This window comes from Scardinius erythrophthalmus (genome assembly GCF_964197995.2).
Source record: "Scardinius erythrophthalmus genome assembly, chromosome: 2".
In the NCBI taxonomy this organism is placed as follows: domain Eukaryota; kingdom Metazoa; phylum Chordata; class Actinopteri; order Cypriniformes; family Leuciscidae; genus Scardinius; species Scardinius erythrophthalmus.
In genome coordinates this window covers 42,143,700-42,154,681 of record NC_138222.1, presented here as the reverse complement: position 1 = coordinate 42,154,681, position 10,982 = coordinate 42,143,700, and the positions used below count along the sequence as shown (strand labels likewise).

General features: G+C 37.2%; 1 protein-coding gene across 1 annotated transcript; it reads left to right on the top strand.

Annotated features, from left to right (window-relative positions):
* The first annotated feature begins 1,557 nt into the window (after positions 1-1,557).
* Positions 1,558-9,393, top strand: tmem276b (transmembrane protein 276b). Its single transcript, XM_081355625.1, has 4 exons — positions 1,558-2,252; positions 6,872-6,985; positions 8,322-8,459; positions 8,720-9,393. Exons 1-4 carry the CDS (start codon positions 1,874-1,876, stop codon positions 8,968-8,970), a joined length of 882 nt encoding a protein of 293 aa, XP_081211751.1. The 5' UTR covers positions 1,558-1,873; the 3' UTR covers positions 8,971-9,393.
* Positions 9,394-10,982: the final 1,589 nt, after the last annotated feature.

Genomic DNA, 10,982 nt, shown 5'->3' with positions numbered 1-10,982 from the left:
TGCTGACATAACAAAAGTGGGGGGAGAAACTAGAAGAAAAAAAAGTTTTGAAAGGAGTCAAAGGACAGATGCAAAAGTTAGACAGTAAAACATTTCACACACTGTATGTGATGTGTAAGGTATTGTGCATCGTATTTGATATTTCAGGCTAAATACGTGTTTTAATATAGCACAATAACACAAATACTTTCTCAGGTCTCATAAAATGGGTTAAGATTTGTAGGCCTACAATTTTTTTTTTTTACTTCTGCTGGGAAAGTTTCCGAAGACAAAGTCTACCATACGTGGGCAGGACACAGTGCTGCATTCTGAGAGTTTCCCTTGAGCAGTTTTCTGTTCAGGGTTTGTTTACTTTCTCAGTGTGCTAATATTTCAATTTATTCCAGCAAATCCAAATGACAAGGATTTTCTGTTCCCTGTTTGGTGATATTTAACTCTGAGAAGCAAAATTGTGTCTCACTAATCTAAAAAAAAAAAAAAAAAAAGGCATTAGGCATTAGTTCTTAAGATATTAAGTTATAAATGTTTTATCTTTCAACAAGATGCCTTTTTGGCTATAATAATATGGTTAAAAATGTGTGAGATGTGACCCCACATAAAAACATTGCTGAAATATATATGTATGTATGTGTATATGTATGTATAACTAAACCTTTAAGGACTGTTCCACAGGTGCATGTTTAATAATTGTGGATGGTTCATTGAACGATCATGAAAAACATTGTTTAAACCCTTTATAATAAAGATCTGTAAAGCTTATTTGGATTTTACAAAATTATCTTTAAAATACAGTGTCCTGAAAAATGGACATTTATACTGTATATGCAATTTTTTAAATCATTTTTACAGTAAATAACTGATGCATTTAAGAAGCTATAGATGTTCACTTTTTATAGCCTACTGTAAAACAGTTTTTTAATGAAAAAGGCATCCATTGGAATGCCCCAATAATTAGTAATTAGTAAACATCAAGGAGAGCAAGAGAGCTAAAAAATGATACAGTACAGTCTTGAAGAAATATGTGAACCGGGACCACAAAACCAGTCACATGGGTCATTTTTTTTTAATTGAGACTTATACATAACCTGAAAGCTGTTAAGATAAGACAATATTTGGCCGAGATACAACTATTTGAAAATCTGGAATGTGAGGGTGCCAAAAAATCCCCTTTAAGGCCAAAAACGCCTTTAAAGTTGTTAATTTATGTTCACGATAGAGCTGCATTCACTCACAAAAATAAATGATTTATATATTTACGGTAGGAAATGTACAAAATATCTTAATGGACATGGTCTTTACATAATATCCTATTGATTTTTGGCATTAAAAAAAAGAAATAAAAAAAGATAATTCTGACCCATACAATGTATTGTTGGCTTTTGCCACAAATATACCTGTGCTACTTGTGACTGGTTTTGTAATCCAGGGTCACATATTTGAACAGCTGTTTACATCTGTAATGCTGTGCTGGAGTTTGTAATCAATAAATGACCCTCTCATCTCATGTTTATCACTATTCTCCGCGAACCTAATTGGTCTCTTCTCACTCAGTTCACTGAGGCCCAAGAGGAAAGAGAGAGCATTGCACTCAAACCAAACCACCACTCACTCAGTCCTGGTTCTCGCATCGCCTCTCCTCTTCCCATCTATCCCCCTCTCCTTAACTCAAACTCAAAATCAAAATAGATGGTGGAAAACCAGCACATCTGTCCGGGCGCTCTGCAACAATAGATCGCATCGAGCTGGAATCGAGCCTGGTCATGTCAGCGTCCGAGAGCTGCTAGAGATTCGGTGAGTTTTCTTGAATTGCCTTTCACAACGGCTGCCGAGGGAGGACCGAGCGTCTGTCTGGGCTCTCCAACGAGCGGAGAAGATGGCCGCCATTAAGATTTTAACCAGCGCGGGGCTTTTCTTGGCGTTTTCCTCTCTGGTCTTGTTGGCTATGGCCATCTGCACCGATTATTGGTACGAGACGGATGCTCGGCGGCACCGCGAACGCTGTAAGAACTACGCAAACAAGCGGAACGATCCCGGATACATTTACATCTCAAATCACAACTTGCCACTCCAGATGCCTCCTAAGGGCTTTGAGAGGAAAGCGACGGAGGCGCGCGTGAAGCGGCACGCTCCGGCATCGGCGACGGCCATGGAGTCTCACTGCAGCCGCCAGTTCAACTCCACGATCTCCGGTCTGTGGAGAAAGTGTCATCGCGAGGGCTTCGACCTGGAGACCGAGGATCTCATTTACAAAGGTGAGTTGCTTTCTGTTTTGATGTGCCTTTGTCAAGCACCAGAGCCTCGGTCCAGGCCGTTTTGTTTGGAAGCGAACGGATGTGGACGTTCATCCAGCGGTAAATCTCACTCGAACATTTTGCCTGACTGTTATCAATGCCATTCGGATAGGCTGGTTCTTCCCGTTGTCTCTGTACCTACGTGGCATTAGCCATCGCTTAGTGGCACTTCCTTTATTAAGTTTATTTGTAAAGCGATGTCAACAGTGAAGGGGAATGTGGAAGGCCTGAATCTGATCCCTGTCGCTATCCGAGGTGCTGAAATCAGCCTACCTGTGCCGTCTGTAAAGGCGGAACAGAAATTGCTTAGAGACCACCAAAAGGTGGATTTAGATAATGCTACACAGAGCATACGTGTATTTATATAGCAATTACATGTGTACATTTTAAATTACGAATACAGAAACATATGAAATGGTTATTCTAAATATGAAATTAAAAGCATTACAAAAAAAAAATTATGTGGATCTGTGATAAATAAGGATGTCTGAGATGATATATAGGATAATTACTTTGATAACCTAGAGTAGAAAACGTCACATTGAAACCTGCTTTTTTGTTACACACTGATTTGACAGACAGAAATGTTTTCTTGTTTTTAAAGGCCTATTGATAATATTTTATAACAAAACCATTTAAATAAAGAATGGATTATGCCAAACTACCTAAACCACATTTTCTAATTCTTTTCTTCTTTTTTCTTTTATTCTTGTCTTTGACTAATATTTATAATGGGATAACAATAGCAAAGTTAAATGCAGCTCTGATGCTGTACACAAAACCAAAGCAGCTCCAGAGCATCCTGTGACAATGTTGGCTAAGGTGTATGTTGTGAACTTTATTTGTTCTAAATCTATATACGCTGTGCTGTGGCATATACATGTAGTAGCCTACTAGTGAACATAAGTATTTGTTTTGTAAAACAAATTACCTTCTCTAATAACACTGTTAAAGAATGCCTAGACTATATCAGATAACAATATCCATAAGATGATCAAGCTCATAAGAGGCTTAGAGCACCCTCCTCTTTTTTGATAAAGATCTCATTCCACGTTATGTTCAGGCCTTAAATATTAAGTGTGAGCTCTTACAGCAGCCAATTCTCTTGCTGGGTTGCAAAGAGAAGGAACGCTGCTCACTTGGCCATATCTTCATCAATAATTTGTTCATTGATTTTCCCAGGTCAGCCTAAGTGGCTCTGTAGATGTCATGAATGATGAAGTAGTGATGGTGTGCAACCACTCCAGTTAGACTGTGAGCCAACACCCAGGAAAATATTTCTTCCAGATTTATAGTCCAGTTTATTCACCAACCCGTGCCAGCCCAGTAATCTTTGTGTTCAGATAAAGCAGGCAAAACATTGTTCCTGGTTGTCAGTGATACTCTCCTTAGCAGAATTAACATAATTGGTTCTAAATATACAAACAGTAAAACATACTATAGATGTTTACTTGTCCTAATGGTTAAAAAATATCTGAGCACTGTTAATCTACCAAAACAAACAAAGCAATGTTTAGAGAACTGGAACAGTTCAGACTAAATCGAATCATTATAGTACACCATGTGGTCTCCAAATGAACAATATTAAAACAAAATAAAAACTGAATAAGACAAGATCACATGTCATGCGTAATACTGTAATTCTCAGTAGCAATACATTTAAAAAGATAATAAAATGTGCTATGCAAATTTGAATATTATCCTAAAAATCTGATCTGCGCAGGGTATTGATTTTCGTTTCTTTTGTTATAACTTTGGTTCACCAATTAAATTGAAGTCTCTTTGTAGAGTTTCCATCAGATTTCACAGACATGTTTTTCCTTGTTTACACAAATAAGAGTACAAGAATGCATTTTCTTCAGCAGAGAATTGAACAGAATGTGCAAAGTGTCTTTGTAAGAGATTCCTGGTTCCTTTGATGTGTCAGTTTGGGATTGTGACATAGAACAAGCTGTCACAATATATTTGACACATAGATATGATAAACATGACACAATCTGCTCAGCTCACGCATGAGGTCTGTACTCGTCGTTTCATGACAGATCTGTATAGCAGCAAACTCAATGTGTATTGTGCCCTAGAAAACACTTTGATTAATGAATTTAACAGTCTAATTTCTGTAAAGACTAATTAAATGGCAGCACGTCCTCTCTATCCTTGACTTCACCTCTCATCTCGTTTTGTCTAATCCAAAATATGTCTCTCACCCTTTGACCCAACATGTTTCTGATGACTGAGAATCATCTGAGAATCCAGTGAACCAGTTGTGCAGCATTTGTGTTTTATATTGTTGTTTATGACAGAACAAAATCACATTCTGTGGTAGAAAAGGAACATTTAAACTAGGCTTTTTGATGCAGCAAGATGTGGTCATATTTCGATGGGCTATTGAGAACCAATTTGATGTGTGTGTTTTAGTAATACAGTTGACTGTATCTGCATCAGGAAATCTCTCTGAAGAAAATCACTGCTGTATGAAAGTATTTGTTATTGTGCTTAATATCATCCTAGGTTAGCTTCCAACAGAAGTTTTTCAATATTTTTCAGGTTACACATAATATGAGAAATGTCATTATTGCTTAGAGGTACGTTTTGGTTTTATTGTTGACATTCATTTGACATTTTCTGGTTTTGTTGACTATGTGCTCTAAGACGTACTTAAAGTAAGCTGTATGAGTTTCATTCTTCTGCTGAACACAAAGGAAGATATTTTGAAGAATATGGGTAACCAAAACATTGTGGGGCATCACTGACTTCCATCCATAGTATGGAGAAAAAATACTATGGAAGTCAATGGTGCCCCAAAACTGTTTGGTTACAAACAATCTTTGTGTTCAGCAGAACAAAGACATTTATACAGGTTTGGAACAACTTGAGGGTGAGTAAATGATTACATAATTTTCATTTTTCAGTGAACTACCCCTTTAACTTCCAATATTAAGTTAAGTTAAGGTTTTACATACGTGTCAATGTATAGAAAATGTGAAAATATTGAAAATAAGAGCAAAACTTTAATATTGGGTATGAAATAGATGTTGCATGCAGGCAGAAAAAGATACGATGCAATCATATAGCTATATACTGTAACACAGCTAAAACACCAAGAGATATTGAGGCATCCAAACAGAAAACCACTCTGTGGCCCTCATTTATAAAACGTGCTTATGCACAGATGATGTGCTTTAGCGTACGCTAAAATCTACACCAACGTTTATATTTAAACAAAACGGTCTTTGACGTGGAAAAGTGCTTAGTGCCACGTGAGTGTCTAAGCAGAAGTACACACTTTTCCTTGTGCCAGAGAGTCAGAGTACTGCAGGTGTTTGGAAATCGAAGCACTTCTCAGGTAAAGGATTCGGACGTTGACTGGTGCTCTTTTAGATGCGAATGACATTAATTAGGCAGCCAGAGATCTAAAACTATTTCTAGATCAATTTCCCATTTGCATGAGAGGCGTACACAGGTTTTTATTTTGTGCGTGCGTGCGTTCGTTCTTTGAATCACAATGTATACGTACATTTGTGAAATAATCGTAAGATCAAATGTAGGATGATTTCTACGCAACATTTTATAAACGAGGCCCCAGATCTTGCATCACCGTCACCTAGTCTAACAACTGGAAGAGTGTCAAACCATACCACGCACTTTGCAACACTTATGAATAGAACATGAAAGCCTGCTCTGATTTATGCAAATCAATCCCAGACCAAATCATCAGCTTGAGAAATGCTAAAAATAATGCTGATGTGGGTGAAAAGAACAGAAACTGTACCTTGAAAAAGCCTGCATAGCCTGTGGGGACTGAAATGTATTGATACAACACAGCAAACTGTGAAAATCACAACATTTCATGTTATCTGATTTACATTTGAGGTTTCTCTGATAAAGATTTGAATTTCCACCAGATTAAGTCTGTTTTATGTCCAGACAAAGGAAACCTCATGAATGAAAATCGGCTTCATAAAGTGCAAGTTAATTATTCTAAGGTTCACACACTCGCCTGTTCAGGATTCATAAGGTTCTCATCAGGGAGGAAGGCAATCAGCGCTATACACATCTTGTCTGATACACAACACTTACGTCATTCAAGACCTTAAAGTGCCAAACATTTTTTTGAATAAAAATTATTTGTAATGGTATAAATGCTACTGTTTAGGAATGACTATCCATATAACATAACTCTTCCCTTCAAAAATAGCAGTTTTGCTTTGCTAAATTTCACAGACATTAGTGATTGTCATTGCAGTTTAGGTATTCTTAAATACTGATGGGTTTATAGTATTAAAATTCTACAACTGAATGAAGTGGGTTTGTTTTTAAAGCCTGTTTCTCTAATTTTACATGAAAATAAAATCAATATGTTACTATGACATTTATGACCCTGTGCCTAATTGCTCTCCAGGAAATGCTTTAATTAAAGTGAATACAAGCATGGGCCGCTTTGTTGCATTTCATGATCACAACAGACCTGCTGTTCCTCAGGAGATTAAAGCCTCGGACTGATTTGCTTTTCCTAAACAGTAAATGCTGTGAATGTCATGAAAGAGTATACTTCTTGATTCACTGTTTTGTTCAAATAGGTTTGATTCAGAGATGCACCCCTGTAAAGTATCATTACACCTCTTCAATCCTGCCTCGAAACCTTCCCGTCAATATCACCAAGACCATCCGACAAGATGAGTGGCATGCTCTGCGTGAGTCTGACAGACGCTCTTTTACTTGTGTCAGATATACAAAATTCATGCCTGTGGGGTTGATCAGTTCATTCATTCATAAACAATTCTGTCTGTGATGTGCATATTTAAAGACAATATTTGTGAGTCTGTGTATACACACTTTTTACTTTTAAATGGATTGTAACTGATCCTTCTTCAATCCCCAGTTGTAGCAATATGTTTGTAAAATATGATACTTTTTTTCTGACACTATAGAGGATTAATGGTTTGGAGAATGAATGCATGGATGATACTTTGTAATGCTCCAAGACATCTTATATTGTTTAATTTAAATGAAAGCACATTAAAGCACTAAAAAAAGATTCATTATTTCACCAAAAAGGTCAAACATTTTATACTGCCTGCCAGCCTGTACTGACAAATACAGAATATTCACTGATGTGAATATTTCCCTCCTCTTAATTAGATTTACTGATTTGCCTCTACCTTTTTTTTTGGTCACGCTATAGACTAGTGTCCAGTTCTCACTATTACCTCCAACTTTGCCCCAATAAACTCCTAATTATTGCTTATTAATAGTTAGTAAGGTAGCTGTTGAGTTTAGGTATTATTGGTTAGGATTAAGGGATGTAGAATATGGTCGTGCAGAATAAGGCGTGGTTTAAATATGTGGTTTATAAGTACAGCCAATATCCTAGTAATAACTAGTTAATAGTGAGAACTCTAAACTAAAGTGTTACCCTTTTTTTAAATAAATACCTTTATTCAGCAAGGATCCATCAAAGTGACAGTAAAGACATTTCTAATATATATACATATATATTTCAAACAAACGCTGTTATTTTGAACTTCCGATTCATAAAAGAATCCTGAAAAAAAGTATCAGTTTTTACAAAAATATTAAGCATCAGCAACTGTTTTCAGCTGTGATATTAATAAGAAATGTTATTTTTAAGTGAGTGAATAGACAAAATTGTTTGCTCAAGATATGTTATAATAATATGAAATAATATGCACAGTTAACTGATCTTTTATCATGGATTATAATATTTCCCTCTTCGTATTTCGAATCAATAATTTAACTGGCCTTGTATGGCCATATTTTTATTTTATTTTTTATGGGGATAATAATAGCATCGTAGGAATTGGTTGCTTTCTTGATGCAATGGTACTAGTTGTTACCTTTGTAGTATATAGTATATGAATGTGTATATATATATAATAAAAAGTCCTTGATGAATAAAATAAAAGCAAAACGTAAATATTTAACATGCAGTATATAAGTCATCACTAGATGCTTATAAAGCCCTGAATAGCAACAAAAGGGTCTTGATGATTGTGTTTTGTGCTGCAGATCTGCGGAGGATGACAGCAGGTTTTGTGGGCATGGCTGTCTCTATCATTCTTTTTGGCTGGATCATCGGAGTTCTTGGATGCTGTCAACAACATGATCTCATGCAGTATGTAGCTGGACTACTCTTCCTCATGGGCGGTAAGAGACAGAGAGTGTGTTTGTGTGCGTGCAGGCGAGAGAGAGAGAGAGAGAGAAAGTGACGGAATGTAACTTGACTGCTCAATTATATCGCCATCTAGTGGCTCGTTTCTCATACAACATTATGTAAATACATAGAAGTGCTTTGAAAATAGATCAAAAGCATGAACTCTTTGCATCCTATATTTGTGATCTTGTGAGGAAAGTGTGTTTTATGAATGTCTGATGATACATCTTGAGTAATTTCCTCTCTCTGACAGGAACCTGCTGTATTATCTCCCTGTGTACGTGTGTGGCGGGCATTAACTTTGAGCTGTCCCGTTACCCACGTTACCTTTACGGCCTTCCAGAGGACATCAGTCATGGCTACGGCTGGTCCATGTTCTGTGCCTGGGGCGGACTGGGTCTCACCCTGCTGGCCGGTTTCTTATGTACGCTGGCCCCTTCTTTAAGCAGCCCCTTGGCCCGCACCACAGTCCACAAGTCCAGGCACGAAAATGGGACTGTGTGAGCAGAGACTTCTGGAGCAACGTTGCAGCAACATTTTCACAACATGTATACAGCGTCTACGTAAGGACAAAGCATCTGGCCTATTCATCATCATGCGTTATACTGACTGGATCATTTTCAAATGACTTTCGGGCTCTTGTTGATCACCGATGTCAACACAACTTGTATACACCGTACAATTTGATAAAAGATTCATATCTGTAAATGGTCTGGACACTGCTGAGAGTCAAGATGGAGACACATGCACAGACCACCGAGCATCTTCCACCCCCTCACATGTCTCACTTTTGTGACACACACAAACACACACACACACACACAAAACAATGAAATTTTTCACTGCTCTGTTTCATGAAAGACTGCGACTGTCTTCTCTCCAAGAGGATTCATAATAAAATGGTGCTCTCTGTTCAAAATTTCACAACTGCACAGAAATCTTTTCAAAGACATCAAGAGAACAAATAAATCCACAGGTTTTCTTATAGCTGACTGATGGCGTGGAGGAGTTTAAGCCCAAATGAAGGAGAGAGAAAAGTATTTCTGTCATTCAAGCTTTGAAAAGCACATTTCCTAAGGCCTCAAAGAGTCCGTACGTGTAAAGATACTTCATTTTGTCTAGATTTCAAGTCTACATTTGTATGAAATTACGCTTACGGAGACAAATGGAGACTTTTCTCTCTTTGTTAAATGATTGTAACGATCGGTGACCTGGCTTGGTCTGTGGTATAGCTGTTTTGAGGAATCTGACCAAATTTACTACTTAATGGCATGTGAAACTAATTTGTTTTCAAAAATGTTTGTGGAGGTTATTTCTGAACGTCATTTCTCATGAAGCCTTATTGCTGTTATAAGCACAACATGCTTAGAATCAGAGTTACACGAGAGCTCGGCACCTTCCAACCTGAATGTTGTTGAATAGTCAAGATGCAATTAAAGCTCTTGATGCACATGCAAGTTGAGGATTTCTAAGGGATTTCAGTGTTATGTTTAGTCACAAAAAGTGATATATGAGGTCTAAATTCAGAAAACATAATGCACAGAATTGAAATCAAGATGATGGATTGCAGGAGTGGGGTGTTTAGTTTGCTGCAATAGCTACATGACACGCAACAAGCTATTAATGTTTACATCATGTAATGTTTGTACGACCAACTCCAACCAAACAATATTTTAAACAACCCCAACAGGTCTGGAGGCTTTAATATAGTAATAATATAGTAATGTCTTTTTTTAAGAGTGAGTGTGTCTCCATAATATCATGAATAATTCATATTGATTCTTCTCTCACCAATGGATATTATTTATTGCGGACGCTACTGTGAAAAGCACAGTTACCATAAATCATTTAACAATGCCGCACATGTCCCTGTCAAAATACATTCATAGTCTCATAGACCTCCACAAAATCCAGATCAATTCTTGAGAGTAACGTACTGATGTGGGGATAGGTAAATGCAATAGTTACCGTAAGACGGTAAATACTGTGGAAGTATTCTGAGTGTGTATTTTGGGAAATTGGAATGTGTTTGTAAATTACAACATTTGAGGGAAACGGGAGTCCAGTCCCCTTTATGGTAGTCCCCTATACAGCTGATTGGCACAAACATTTGTGTCACAGACATAAAATGAACAAAGCCAAAAGAACAAATCCCTTTAGGTAGGTAGGAAAGTGTTTTATTGAGTGTGAGCTTTCTGATGAACTGCCGATCATGTATTGACTGGAAACAAAGTGGCAAAGAAGTAATAAATGGCACTTAGAAAAGATGAAAATGTGAATGTTTTGGAGAGGATAAAAAGAGCACAAGAACAATGTGTAAAAAAAAATTTGCTTCTCAAGTAAAAGCAGCTTCAGGTGTTTTGTCACTTTTGGGGAGATGTGAGAGACATTTGTACAAATGCTGCCATTTTCTTTGGCAGCGGAAGTAGCACCACTTTTTTATTTGTTTTGGGGAATGAACTGTTTTACTGGTTCATTTCATAAGGAGAAAACAGGTGTCATTGTCTCGCATGCCG

Excerpts from the sequence above, each read along its gene's own strand:
- tmem276b (XM_081355625.1), top strand. The coding sequence starts at position 1,874 with ATGGCCGCCATTAAGATTTTAACCAGCGCGGGGCTTTTCTTGGCGTTT. Across the intron at positions 6,986-8,321 it reads AGATGAGTGGCATGCTCTGC|ATCTGCGGAGGATGACAGCA; the intron begins GTGAGTCTGACA and ends TTTGTGCTGCAG. Across the intron at positions 8,460-8,719 it reads ACTACTCTTCCTCATGGGCG|GAACCTGCTGTATTATCTCC; the intron begins GTAAGAGACAGA and ends TCTCTCTGACAG.